Below are 14441 nucleotides of genomic sequence, written 5' to 3'. Positions count from 1 at the left end.
GCCATGGCCAGACTCCACATGCCTCTGGTTTTGTTACTCATGCCTTAATCTTTTTATTCCCTTGGGGAAACTCATAAAAGTAATTGTAAATCTCTGGCAAGGCTCTGGGAGGAGAGGGAAGTGTGGGGAGATCCCTACCCCGGCTGTTCTGTGGGTGCTGCAGCCTCAGGCTGAGCTGGCCCCTTCCCAGGGGAACTGTCCCAGGGTGGTGTTGTGATGCTTGTGTCCCCATTCAGGTGTGCTGCTTATGCTGGATATTGTGTTCTGTGCCTTCAAGACTGGCTCTGATGAGCGAGTGTTTTGTTTTGTTTTGTTTTGTTTTGTTATCAGCCGCTGCCCCATGGCTGGTGGGACACACAGACAGGGCAGTGCATGGTGCTGCTTTGGCTTTTTGCTTTGCTCTCACTCCTGCTTTGCTCTTGCTTTTTGCTCCTGCTCATTAGTCAGTTTAGCTGAGCAGTCTGAATTTTTCCCTGGAATGTTTTTCCTTTCCCTTTTCTGGACCCACTCGAGCCTGCTCTGGATTGAGACCCAGCAAACACCCAGAGTTGGCACCTTGTGGCTGCAGCAGCTGCCCCAGTGCCAGAGGGACTGAGAACAGAGTGACCACCCCAGGAGAGACTTTCTGAATCTGTCATCTTTGTCAGAGCAGTGACAGAGTGGTGTCACCTGGTATTGTTCATTCTGTGTGCTGGGGGTGCTGTGCCTGTTAAATAAACAGGTTCTTTCCACTTCTCTCTAGGAATCCTTCCCAAAGGTTTGGGGGGAGGGGCTGTGTGGGTTTGCTTTCTGGAGGGACCCCCTTTTGGAAGTTTTCTCCCAAATCTGCCCTAAACCAGGACAGGCACCCATGCAGAGCCTCACCTATCCCCTTCCCCTTTGGGCTGATCAAAACCCTCCCTGGAGAGGACGGAACCACAGCTAGCCCCCAGCACCTGTGGTGTCCTCACCCTGAGCTGCTGAGTGCAGGGACCAGCAAAGGACACAGGGGACAGGACCTCTGGAGAGCATCTCCTGCACTGAGAGGCTGCACTGTCCCTTGGAAAGGGGATTAGGGCAAATATTTTATTGTATGCCCCAGACAAGAGCACTGAGCTGCTGCTGGGTATTTGATACCCCGGCGGGATCGCTCTCTGCCCGCCGCAGCCACTGCAGCTAAGCCCAGTGCTTAGCATCAGGAAATCCCTCACAGCCCTGCAGCCTTTGAGGGCAAGTGTGACCCTTTGATTGGCAGCCCTAAATCTGACTGGACTTAAAAATAGAAGCTCAGCATCAGCTCTCTGAAATTCAGCTCTCCTCAAGCTTCATTTTTTTGGCCCTGCTTAATTCTGATTTCGATGTACAGGCATTATAATTAGGCAATTTGCAAATGGGAACCGTAAAGAGAAAGCAAAATAAGGCTGTGCTATGGAGTGACAGCCCTGTGCCTACCCTGTTAACTCATCAGATATGGGATGCTGTGTTGGGTGGGCTCCTACTCTCATCTAAGGTGATTCTTGTGCTCTGGTTTTGTAACAGGTATTTCAAGCAATGGAGCAAACAGGGGGAAATTCCAGTCTCTGACCTGGCTGACAGACACCAAACACTCCTGCCCAGGTGTGTCCCACAGCTTGGAGGGTCTCTGGGCCAGAGGCCACTTACATCAGTCTCAGAGTAATGGTGGGTGAAGCCTCGTGCTAAGAGAGCTTCTTCTGCTCTTCTGCCTCCATTTCCAGCTGCCTACAGTATTTCTGATTGCTTACCCCAGCCAAAGAACAGTGAAATCCACATATACTTCCCCCCAGAGCTGGGAGTTTTTCAGCAGTAATTAAACAGTCCTTTGGGCCTGCTTTGCAGAGCACCTCAAATGAGACACCTCACACTGCCAGCAGCTGCACAGCACAGGACATCAGTGACAAAGATTTGTTTCTTTGTTTGATTTTAATTATTCTGCTTCACTGCAAAATCCCTTCCAGTTATACCAGTACAAAAGCACTGGGTAAACAAAGCTGATTTTGCTTGTCTGATGTGCTGATGCCCCCGGTGGATTTTGCTGTGATGGGGAGTTTTGCCAGGATAGCTGCACCAGCAGGACTGGGTAAGGGCAGGTGGCAGGACTGGATGTGCATCAATTGATTGGCAGCCAATGCTCTGCATCTCCTGCTCAGTTACTGCTCAGGAACATGATGGGTGAGGGTGTTGCAGCTCAGACAGTATCCAGTGTGCTGTGAGCAATGCAGGCTGACCCCTGCTCGTGCCAGGAATGTATGGGGCAGCGTGCCAGGGAAGTGTGTGCATGTGTTGTGGGCTTGTGCCCGCATTCCCACACCCCATCACACCTCGAGGCTGGGGGTTTTTCCTCAGGGCACCCCAAAGTGAGATATTTCAGCACTCATAGCCCAAGCTCTATGTAAAACCCAGGTCCCCAGGCAGGCAGGAGCCTCAGCTGGGGCTATGCCCTGCAGGTCTGAATGAGCTGCTTGGAGGAAAACCTTTTGCCTGACCATTTCTGCCACCCTGACTTGCATTCAAACACTTCAGAGTCATCTGCTGGGGAGCTGCCAGTGGCCCACTGCTGCTCTTTGGGTCTGGGTCATGCACAGACACGCAGGGGAAAGAATTCCTCCCCTCACTTCCTTATCTCCCAGGAGGAATGCAGAGCAGCCTTCATTCAGTGCACACACACCATGCTGTCTCTAGGAATAACCTCCTGAAATTACCTTTTTGGAGCTTGGGAGAGTGGGATGCTAAAGAGGAGTTGATGGTTTGAGGGAGCATGGAAATAATTCACATTTCTATCCTTCTTTTTCCTGAAAAAGGTGGTTCTCTTGCTCTCACAACTCTGACATATCCCTTAAAAAATGAGGCCCCTTCTCCACAGCACACAAGCTGTATGATCTTGCAAACCATTTCATCCTGCTTGTGAGTGCAGGAACTCTTTGGAAGCCTGAGATGAAGTTTCCTGTCTCTGCCCTGTGTGTGAGGGGCACACCAGGAGCTGAGCTGTGATTCCCTCACAACACCTGGGAATCAGAACTCCCAAAGAACACCACAGCAGGACTCTCTTGGTGGGGTGTACAAGCCAATTTGCTGCTTGCCTTCTACACTTTACTTCCCTGTCTGTGGTTGTTTGTCTCTGCTCTGCTGTTGCAGTTTCACTGCTGCTTTGGGCTGGTTCTTCTGCCCTCGGTGGTGTTGACTTTACTGTGGAAAAATGTGGGGAGGTGCTTGGAGAAGCAATTATTTTGTGTATTGGCTTTAGGCTCCTCATGTTTTGCTGCCTCCTCATCTTTCTGTTTCCCAAGAAGTCTTACAGATATTTCTTTCTGTGTATGTTTAAAAGCATGCACACCCATATATATGTAAACATATTTATGTATATACACATGCACACATGTGGATATATATATATATATGGTGGGCCAAAGAAACTGTTGTTGAATTCCTGTAGTGTCCCTGGAAATGAGTGTCTATTCCTTTCACCTATTCATTGAGAGGGGTTTTCACACATATCTGAAGGAATTTTACCAGATGTGGCAGTGTGGCAGTGATAAGCACAGTCACAGGCACCACACAGCACTGAAGGTGCCTGGAACTCAGTTCAGCCACAGATATTTCATGGCTCTGAGGCAGCCAGACTCCACTCCTCCTCAGCCTCTTACCTCCCTGGGAAGAGATGACAGGGCTGAAAAGAGCATTGTTGAAGCTATGAAAGACCTCTGGGACAAGGACATCTTGCCTTTGAGGAGGTGGTTATTGCCCACTCTGCTGTGATTTCTGTCCCAGCTGTGGAAGGAGCTTTGGCTGGGGATGGCAGAGATGTTGGTGCTGGAGTGAAGCTGCTCTTGCTGTAAAACACACAGCTGCTGTGCCTGCTGTCCTGGCTGGTCATTTTCACTGATGGCAGCCACTCAAACCAGCGTTTCCCATGTGAATGGAGAGTGTTGTCCCCTCGAGCTGGCAGCAGTGGGTCTGTCTGAGGGGCAGCCCCTGGCCCAGGCTGGCTCCTGGGTGTTCTGCTGATGGTTGCTGGAGCTGTCCCTGCTCTCTGGGGATGCTCCCTGGCCACTGGCACAGCTCAGGAGGTGCCCATGGGACCCAGCCAGATGATGGTGGGTAGGCACTACCCAAAAGCATCTCAGGACTGTTTGCCAGTGGCCCTGGGCAGGCAGATCCCTCCTGCCCAGACCTGCCTCCCGTGCAGGGAGCGCTGCCCGCCGGGTTCAGGGCAGGAAAGCTGTCTGCAGCCTGGGAGAGGCCCCTCTGATGTGCATGCCAGCAGCTGCACACAGACACAGACAGCTGGATGAAAGGTGAAAGGTGTGTAAAATCCCCCCTGGGGGCTAGGATTGAAGCTGTGAAACCAAAAGCTTATGGAAACACTTAAGGCTCCATCTGGGGTAGCCATATTTCCCTCCAGAAGCAGTGGGAGTTGAGAGATCATAAGCTCTGACTCTACTGGTGTTTCATTTTGGAGCAGCCATGTGCTTTTGAAGTAAATTTCCTAATTGTCCTTGCTCTCTGCACACTCCATGGGCTGGCAGTGCAGTTTTTTGCAGACAAACTGGGCTCATTCTGGTGGAAAGCAGGTCAGAAGTTCTGCCTGAGCTTGCACCAGACGTTCTCCAGCTGTGGAAGAGGATGTGGTGGATGAAAGCAGCAGCTGGTCCTCTGGGCAGCTGGGAAGGACATGCATGTTTAGGGGCTTGCTCCAGGAGATTCAGCCTAGCTGGAAGTGCCATCCTCGAGCAGCACACATGGTGGGTGTAGGAACCCAGAACCAACAGCTTCAGCCAAGGGATCTCCTCTATCACACACAATTCTCTGTTCTTGCAGGCACTGCCCTTGAGCTTCTGTGACCTTGAGCCCTTGGTGAATAGTGGCCTCAAGTGGGTGTTGAAGTTGGGCCCTCCAGGGACCACAGGTCATCTCATTTGTGTCCCACACCTGCAGCTGCAGCGTGCCCTGTGCTGAAGTGTTTGCAGGCTCTGCTCTGCCAGGGTGAGGGTCAAGTGTCCCCCCTTTGTGCTGGGGTCAGCATGGGCCATCAGGAGAGCACTGGCTGCTGTTTTACACAGTAGGTGTTTGACAGAATGGCCAGAATGGTTTTCTTCTTGCTGAGACCTCCATCAGAACAGATGCTGGATATTCTCTGGGGTCCCTGTGATCTGGAAAGCTACTGCAGCCATGCTGGGACACCTTGGGAAGGCCCCTGCTGCCTTCTGCAGCTGTAAAAGCACCTCTTCTGGAGAGGATCAGGGTGTGGGAGGCCCTGGGCTGGCAGCTGGAGGTGTTGTGCTGTAGGGGCAGAGCAGCAGCTGCCTTGCCTGCTTCTGAGCCTTGGCTGCGCTGCACTGGGCTGTGCACTGGGGCAGGGAGCAGCCCCAGGAGCTCCCCAAGCTCACCACCTCCAGGCTCTGTCCCCCAGGTGCCACTGGCCTGGGCAGGGCAGCAGAAGCTCCAGGTGAGGCTCAGAGCAGGGCCGGTTTCCTGCAGCTGTCAGGGGAGCAGCTGGAACACAAAGCGGCTCTTTCCAGGCTCAGAGCCAAAGTCTGCTGCTCCTCCTTGTCAAGCTGGGCAACATCCCAACCCACACTCTTCCCGCAGGAATCACTGGTGCCGGGAGGGGCCAGGCACCACCCCCAGCAGGAAGGGGCAGAGCCTCCTACTCGGATAGGGACATCCCCTCCCAGGCGATTGATAAGGGCCAGGATGGGAAAAAGCCTCTGGAGAGCAGCAGGGGGTAACTCCTGAAATCAAGGTATCTCCCAGCCACACACTAACCTTCCAAGCACAGCTTGGTGCTTCCATGAGTTCTGTGTGTTCCTTTTTTCATATTGTAAGTTAATAAAGTTCTTTCCTTTATTCCTAAGCTGGAGCCTGCTTTGCTCTATTTCTGGTCACATCTCACAGCAGACACTAGGGAAAATATATTTTCAGGGGGGCACTGGCATTGTGCCACCACCAAACCATGACACCATGATTCCTTTGTGCTTGCTGTTGGAGGATAAGCAGTGCCTGGTCAGGGGGGCACAGCCCTCATGTGGGGTGAGCTCAGGGCTGGGGCTGTGCAGAGTGAGCTGGGCACTTTGGGTCAGGTGGGAGCTGGGCTAACAGCACCACTGCCAACACTAGGGCAGAATGGCAGGAGGGCAGCTGGGTGTCCTGTGCTGCTGGGGAATGTACCTTGGAGAAGGCTGGGAGCAGTGGGAAGGCTGGGCCAGGCACTGCCTGCCCTGGGGGAAAGGCTCCAGTGGGAGCAAAGGAATGCTTGCACAGAGGGACAGGGAAGAGGCCGGTGCTGGAGTAGTGGAGAAGTGATTCATATGGCAGCTGGTTGGAGAGGTGCTTTTCAAGTCCTCCCTCATCTCTTTAATCTGTGCAATCCCTGGCATCTTGCTGGTGCTTTTCATCTAGAGATCCCTGAGATGAACACAGTCATCACCACAAGCAGGAGGCTGGAAAAATTCAAGTGCAGAGCAGGTGGAGGTGAGAGCCAGTACTAAAACAAGAGCAGCTGCCCCACTCTGTGCTGCTGAAACTGTCCTGCTCTGGAGAACCACGGGACCACTGACCAAGCCCAAGGCTGCTGAGCTCAGGGCTCTCCCCTGGTGCCTTGGCTCTGTGGTGGAAAGGGCGCTCTGCTCTTTCTGTGGGTTCTGGTGATCAAGGCAATACGAAGCCCTGGGTCCTGCAGGGACTTTCTAACAGGTGTGTTTGTGAGGGCAGTGCCAAACCATGGCAGATGCCAGGAGACACTGGTCTCCTTTTGCCCAGGGTGTTTTGACAGCAGTGTGTGTGGTTTGGAGAACCTGTCTGTGCAGGTGCTGCTTTTGTTGTGTTCAGTGACCAGGCTGTTCTTCTATCACACCTATCAAAATAACATCTCAGCACTTCTGAGGAGTACATGAGGTGATGTGATTGCTATTCCATGTGGATTGCTCGTTCTCACAGCCTCTCCAGTGGGAAAAGTACATATTTTAAAGTGTTTTGCTTTGTACTTCATACCCACGTAGGCTAAGGAGGGCAGGGCAGGGGACAGAGAGATTTGAGGTTATGTGGCTGCTCCTGAGTGATTTCTTCCCACAGTCCAGAGGGACTCAGGAAAGTCCCTGCCCTTGTTTTTGGGGCTGCTCCATCCCAAGGAGCTCAGGCATGGTTCCCCTGCCTTACTTCACCATCCTGCCCAACATTTGCTCTTCTCAATGCGAGGAAGAGAAACAGCCTGAGCACTGGGAGATGGTGCAGACGTGGGCAGGCGCTTCTGGGGCTGCCAAACAGCCACTCTCAGGTTATCCCAGATGGAGTGAGAAATTGTCCTTCAGCAGATTCCTGCTGCTGTGATAGAGGAGGAGGAGGAGGCTGGGGAGGGAGAGAGGCAGAGAGGGTTGGAAGAACTCCTGGTAAAGGAAGGGCCAACCTGACAGTGGTTTCTCTTACCCCAGCAAGTCATTCCCTGCTAAGCAGCTTCCCAACAACCACCAAAGCTTCTGTGCTGCCATTTTCCCTTGGGATGCCTCCCTGGAGAGGAGGCATCATTCCTGTTTCTCCTCAATGGCATTCTGCAGAGCAGAATGGACAGTCCTTCAGCCCTGAAGAAGTGCCCTTTGAGCTGTTTCCTGAGGACCCAGTATCTTTGTGGCAGCAGATGTGGGATTGATTGAAGAAGTCCATTTGCTTGGTGGTGTTAGCTGTGGAAAACCTGATGGAAATGTTCTAATGCACTTTTCAATTCCAAATATGTGGTAGGATTTATGCAATTTATGCTACCTAATGCAGGAGCCATAGGAGAGCCTTGGAGCAAAGTGTCCCCAGGCTCTGGTAGGTCCATGGTGATGCCTCCCGCCATGCTCTCACCAGGACTTTGACTTAGAGATTAAATATCTCAGCAGTGCAGAACAGATCCAGGGCTGGCTTCAGCTTCTGCTGCATTATTCATGAATATGGGAAAGCTCTGAAAAATGTGATAGACTTTGGGTTAGGTCCTCAACACAGCATGGCTTCTGATGAGATGAAATGTGAGCATGTCCCTGTAAGACAGGAGTGCACACACTGGAAGCTGTGGGACAATGGCATAAATAAAGGGAAGGTGAAGTCTTTGATGTTCTGCTGGTGCTGGGTTTGTTTTCACTTTCCTCCCAAGGAATCACTTCTGCCAGTGATCTGCAAGCACTCACAGTCATGGCAGCATGGTTCAGAGCACCTTGAAAACACCTGAATTGCTTTTGCATGGGGTTTTGCAAGACTGGGGGGTGCAGAGGATCAGGAGCCCCTCCAAGCCCCCTGGAGAGGCCACACTGGCAGCACAGTCTCCTTTTTGCCAAACTGAGCACTCAACAAAGAGGTGAACTGAGGATGCAGCTCAGGTTCCCTTTTCCTGCCCTGTGCTCAGGCAGTGATGTGCAGGGGCTCATCACCACTCCTACATCTCCAAAGCAGTTTGGCCTTGTCACTGAGGGTGGCTGTGGGACCTCAGGCTGGGCGGAGGGGTGAGGGAGAAGGCAGGGATGCTCAGAGGCCCCAAGGGCTGTGTGTGTCCTGGAGAAGACAGCATGGCAGGGCCCCAGTTCCTATTCCCTACTGATGAAGCTCTGCACTTTCCTAGTGGGAAAGGGTTTGGTCCTGAGAAATAAGTGAGAGTTTTCCTCTTGGTTTGCATGAGAGCAGGTCTGGGAGTGAAGTTTCCATGAAGGGGACTGTTGTGCCTGTGGGTGTTCTGTCCACCTGAGCTTATGTTGCTGTAAAAATCAGTAATTGCTTTGTACTGAAGGCATGTGAGGGTCCTGAGGCTCAGGCTCAGCCTTCCCCCCATCCCTGTGTACACAGCAACTGATCTCTGCTTTTTAATTCTCCATTCACAAACACAAGCCTGGAGCAGCACTTTGGCGGGGGACAAAGCCCAGCTCTGCTGCTGTCCCAGCCCTGCCTGTGCAGGGGAGATGTGCTGCATCCAAACAGGTCTGTCTGGCCATGCCTGAGCCCAGGAATCTGGTCTGGGTGCTGGTGTTTTCAGCATGCTGTTTTCAGCCTGCACGGGAGGTGTCTGTGCCTCCAAACCCTGTCTGTGCCTTGGGAATGCAGTCCCAGCTGGGAATGGGGTGCAGCCTGGAAGGTGCTGGGGATCCACCCCTGGGCTGGCACTGCAGGGTCACAGCCACTGCTGCCTGCTGCAGATGTGACAGCAGCATCTGTCTAGGCTCTGCTGCTGTGTGCAGAGCCTGTGTGAGTGAAGGACAGCTTCCACCAGCAGCTGCCAAGGACAGAATTAACAGAATCACGGAATGACCAGGTTGGAAGAGACCTTCAAATCGTCAAACCCAACCCAGCCCCAACACCTCAGCTAAACCCTGGCACCCAGTGCCACATCCAGGCTTTGTTAAACACACCCAGGGATGGTGACTCCACCACCTCCCTGGGCAGCCATTCCACAACTTTATCACTCTTTCTGTACTAAACTTTTTCCTAATATCCAACCTGAATTTCCCTTGGCACAGCTTGAGACTGTGTGCTCTGGTTGTGTCAGTGCTGCTGGAGACAGAGCCCAGCCCCAGCTGAGCACAGGCACCTTTCAGGAGCTGTGAGAGTGATGGGGGCACCCCTGAGTCTCCTTTTCTCCCAGCTCCCTCAGAGGTTCCTCTCAGGGTTTGTGTTCCCAGCCCTTTGGTGCTCTCCAGTCTGCACTGGCCAGCTGGCAGGAGGAGCTGCTCCCTTCCTTCTCCTGGGGAGGAGATGGGAGCAGCTGGCAATGCATTTTTGGGTTGTCAGTGGAGAGGTGCTTATAATGAAGAGCAAAGTATTATTGCTCTTGTACAGTCCCGGCTTTGTGAAACCAGATGTGTTTGCAGTAAATATGGAGTTCCTTTGTCCAATGTAATTAGAAGCTGAAATTTGTGTGTGCTGAAGTGCTCTACTTTCTGAAGAAACATCTTTTTTTTTTTAACTGAACACTGGTGACTTGCAATGGATTCCTGCAGTGGAATAGAGTGGAACTGGTTGGATAGAGGACAAGGAGGTCATATAAAAAGTCACCCTTGGTTTGAAATGAAGGCAATGAAAAATGAGTGCCTTGTACTAAAAGTGTTGCTGGAGATTGTTGGCCAAGTATTGCAGTCTCACTTTCCTATTTTTAAAACTCTCTCACCAGCTGTGATGTGACCCTTCCCTCCACACCCACAACAGAAAAAGAACCCTTACTGATTAGAAATGGGAAATAATAAAACTCACGAACCACAAAGTATTTTCAAAGACACAAAATAAACAAGCAGAGATAGTGGGAAATAGATATTTCCCACTGATCTCCTTTCAGCACAGTAACCATAGCTAATAATTATAGTCCCTGGGGATTTACAGCTTTTAGAGGGAATGGATGTTTTTAAGATGATGCTGTCAAACTGCAGTAAAATATTTTCATCAGGGTCTCCCCCAGCATAGCAATAAGGTGGGCACAAGTGCCATGAGATGCACTGCTGACACCTGCTAGAAGTACAGGAGCACTTCAGGCCTGGTCTGGGGCAGGGAGCTGCTCTCCCTGCTGGTCACACTGGGGTGCTCTGGAGGTTCCCCTGTGGGGGCTGTGGGGGCTCTCATGGCATGGGTTTTTATCTGAACTCAGCTGTATTTGTGACACTAAACTGGGAAGATCTTCAATGTCTTTTCTCTGCCAGGATTCTGCAGTTTTCTTTGCCTGGTTGGTTTCTCTACTCATGAGTATTCTGTGTGGCTCACTGCCGTGGTTTGCTTGGGCTGGCCCCACTTCCCACCCTTCTCTGGACCTTTGCAGTGGGATCAGGATGACGATGATGATGATGATGTGTATTTTTCACATTGGTGATCACTCCAAGGGCCCCATCAGGAAAGGGGGAATCTTCATTTTCAGGCAGAGGGTGGAAACTGAGGTTGATGTTTGTGCAATTCTGGATCTGTGCAATTCTGTGTCTTTACCTGACGTCTGATCTGCCTTGCCTCCTTGCAGCCAGGTGTAGGCCAGTTGTTTCTCCTGCCACTGCTCCTAATGGCTCTTCGGGAGGGCTGGATAAAAGGGAAAAGATGCTAAACCCGGAGGTGCTGGTTTGCACTCCTTCAGCACCTCATCCAGCAGATCTCGCTGCATAATGAGCCCCTCCAACTGCGGGGCCGTTCATTAGTATGCTCCGTGTTTTTTTAAGAGCTCCCTGCTCTTTCATTTCTGCTGCGAGCAAATTCTCACTGCCCTTGAGATGAAAAACAGGCACCAAATGTTGCCAGCAAGTGAGTAGATTTGTCCCAATCTCCTCTGTCCACTTGGCAGGGAATTTTACCTTCTGCCCTCTAGACGATCTTTGTGACAGTAAAAGCTGTTATCAGTACAAGCTAAAGCATCGATCCAGCCTGATAAAGCCAGCTCCCTGTTTCCTTCATAGCTTCTAAAGTGTCCCTGTGATCCAGGCAGGGCTCTGTGTTTGTGTGGTGAACGCTGCTTTCCTACAAAGTGTCAGGGGCAGCCCCCAAATCAGCCCTTTCAGCTGCATCGAGGAAAAACTGTTTGTGAAAGAAGCAAATAAAAGTAGATGCTCAAACACTCTTTATTCAGAGCATACGGGACAAGGCTGGGAGAAATGTCAGTCGTTATCTTCAAAACGTTTATTTAGAATTTTTAGTTATGGAAACAAGAAAAATCCCTAAATATAACTATATGTAACACATATATATATAAAACATATGTATATATATATACACACACATGTACTCACAAGCTCTAGAGCAGTGTCAGGCTGGGAGCAGCAAAGCCTGAGTGACCAACCCACAGAGCATTTCTAAACAGCCTGAAAAGTCCAGACCACGTCTCTCCCCTTTTCTCTTTTTTTTTTTTTTCCCTCCTCCTAATAATTGCAGCATTTTTGCAGGACTCAAACTGGAATCTCCTACACTGCACGGGGATGATATTAAAAATAAAAAGCAGAAGAGACCAGTTGCTTACCCTTTTATCCAACAAAAGGATCTCAATGGCTTGTGTGAGATCTGAAGGTAAATTTGATTCCAGAGAGGTTCGTTGCTTGTTGTCTTGTATTTTTATTAATAGAAAGTTAATTATTTTAGAATGTAAGACAAGAAAACTATATAATTATTATACACTAAAGAGCACAAGAGGATTCTAGACAATAATTTAGATGTATTAAATAAATAAAAAATAATAGCAGCCTTCTACAATGCAGGCTACACATAGGTTTACTTCGGTTTGAAGTACCCAGGTCTTTAGTACACCTACAGGAACAGATTTGCTCCACAAGTGTTTTAAGGAAACATATCTATAAGATACATACGTAAGAGTGTCTAAGGTTAGGACAAAAATGGAAGGCACACTTTACCACGGTCTCCACATATCTAATGACCCCATTCTGGGGTTGTTATGGGAAAAATTTGGCTGCAGAACCTGTCTGGGGGGTGCAGCATCAACCTGGTTGTAAAGCGCCAGCGAGGGCAGCTGGAGGGAATTTTTGGAAGCTTGCTTGTTCTCCGCAGGGTAGAGGCGCTCCTGTGCCGGGCTCGTGCCCCGAGCGCTGCCCTTGGGGCTCGGGGCACTTTTCTGTGTCGGGAGCGGCTGCTGAGCCGGGCTGCCAGACCTGAGCGCCGCTTTGCAGGGGTCCTCCCCGGAGCGGGGCAGGGATTTGAGCAGGTGGTTCAGGAGCCGAGCCCCCAGGCTCTTGTCCATCCACTCGCAGGTGAGCAGCAGGTTGTGCACCTCGTGCATGCACTGGATGTAGCCGGTGCTGTACCTCTGCTGGGCCTCCAGCCCCACCTTGGAGTCAGCTGTGCGGGACAGGACACAAAGGGTGAGCGGGGCAGAGGCACGGGCTGGGCTTTCGAGATGCTTTGTTTGAGGGGGGAAGGTGAGCGGGGGGCGATCCCTGTGCCCTGCTGCCCGGCACCGAGGCTAAACTGCACCAAAGAGCAGCAATGGGCTCAGGAAGGGAAAAACGCCTTCCAGATTCCGTGGATTAAGCAGTGCCCGGCTCCATCTCTCCATCTAGTGGAGAAAGCCAAAGCCCGCGGCAGCCTGGGCCTGGGCGGTCTGAAAGACGCTTGTGCCAGGCTGCCAGGGGCTCAGACCCGCTGGCATCGGGTAAGGGACCGGGCACTCACCCAGCATCTTACTGCTCTGGATATTCTGGAGGTGCTTCACTGTCATTTCCAGGATGTCTGCTTTTTCCAGTTTAGACTGCTGATAGGGAAAGAAAGCAGCAGTTAGAGGCAAAGAAGGGTTTGCACCATGGCCAGTTTCTCTAAAGATGAGGCATTTCCCTTCCTCACCCCACAACCCAATTTCCTACCAGCAGAAGGACAAAAAGGAGCATAAAATGAGCACTTACATCCAGGTGAAATGCACCCACAACAGTCTCCTTCAGCTGGTCTAAGCAGTTATTAATCCTTTCCCTTCGCTTCCGCTCAATGAGGGGTTTCCTTAACTGGCAAAGAAAAGGAGCAGGAAAAATCGCTGTTAATATTTTAATTTCCTCTTTCTGCTGCAGTTCTGCAATGCCAGAGATTCTTTCCCTGTGTGAAGCCAGCGCAGGGTGGCACTGCTCAGCAGGGACAAGGTGTGGATGGAGCGTGTGCCCATCCCTGAGGTGGCATCACTTCTCCCTTCTCCCACTTCCAGTCATTTCAAACACAGAAACTCACTTCACCTGATCAAAACAGAAAGAAGGCATAGAAAGGAAGCAGAAAAACACCCACGAGTTAAATTCAGAGAAAACATCTTTCTAAGAGTAGAAAAAGCGTTGTCCCCTTCCTGTGTCCTGGAAGCAGTGGCCGGCACCCCTCATTCCCATGCCCAGCTCAGGGGACACTTACCTTCCTCTCCTCCTTGGTGCTGGCCACCTTGTGCGTGCCCGTGGTGGCCGTGGCCGTCATCCTGGTGCAGGCAGCCGGCCCGGCTCGGCAGGACGGGATGGGAAGGGATGGGATGGATGGAATGGGAAGGGAAGGGAAGGAGGCGCTCGGGCCCGCTCCCCTTCCTCCTTTGCTGCTCCGCTGCTCCTCGGCTGTATTTATAGCCCCAAATTAGCATCTGAAAGGCAACTTTCCTTGGCGGGACTTCTTTTCCCACACGAGGGGTCGAGCCCGGAGGTTTGTGGCCATCAATCAAAGCTGACAGGTCACTGCTTCTTTTCAATGACCACGCCGGCCCCCCCAAACGGCGACAGATGTCCAGCCTCCGACGCTGGGCTTTGGAGGGATCCTTTGTTCGGGGAGAAGGGGAGGAAAATGGGCGCGCTCGGAGCAGCTTGCACGGCTCCTCGTTCAATTTGCACAAATTCCCAGGGAGGGACACAATAGCCGGGAAGCGGTTGAATTACACCTGGGAAAATGCCTGCTACTCATCTTTTTCTCCTTTATCTCCTTGAAGAGATGCCTATTTTTACCTGCTGACCCGACCCCGGTCGTTTCACATCATTGTAACAGCCTCTTAATTTAAGAACAGA

General features: G+C 51.5%; 1 protein-coding gene across 1 annotated transcript; it reads right to left on the bottom strand.

Annotated features, from left to right (window-relative positions):
* Positions 1-12319: 12319 nt before the first annotated feature.
* On the bottom strand, positions 12320-13869 carry LOC103824198 (transcription cofactor HES-6-like). The gene is made up of 4 exons (XM_009099422.4): positions 13810-13869; positions 13326-13421; positions 13099-13177; positions 12320-12765 (listed from the first exon to the last, which is right to left on the bottom strand). The coding sequence occupies exons 1-4, from the start codon at positions 13867-13869 to the stop codon at positions 12320-12322; spliced, it is 681 nt and encodes a 226-aa protein (XP_009097670.1).
* Between the last annotated feature and the right edge of the window lie 572 nt (positions 13870-14441).

Source organism: Serinus canaria, chromosome 9 (genome assembly GCF_022539315.1).
Source record: "Serinus canaria isolate serCan28SL12 chromosome 9, serCan2020, whole genome shotgun sequence".
Lineage (NCBI taxonomy): Eukaryota > Metazoa > Chordata > Aves > Passeriformes > Fringillidae > Serinus > Serinus canaria.
The sequence above is the reverse complement of the archived record's forward strand: the minus strand, read 5'-3'. Positions and strand labels throughout refer to the sequence as shown.

Bases quoted from the DNA above. Each gene is read 5' to 3' on its own strand.
- LOC103824198 (XM_009099422.4), bottom strand. From the start codon at position 13,869: ATGACGGCCACGGCCACCACGGGCACGCACAAGGTGGCCAGCACCAAG. The intron at 13,422-13,809 runs GTAAGTGTCCCC...TTTCTTTGCCAG, and splicing joins GCACCAAGGAGGAGAGGAAG to TTAAGGAAACCCCTCATTGA. The intron at 13,178-13,325 runs GTAAGTGCTCAT...TTTCCCTATCAG, and splicing joins TGGGTGCATTTCACCTGGAT to CAGTCTAAACTGGAAAAAGC.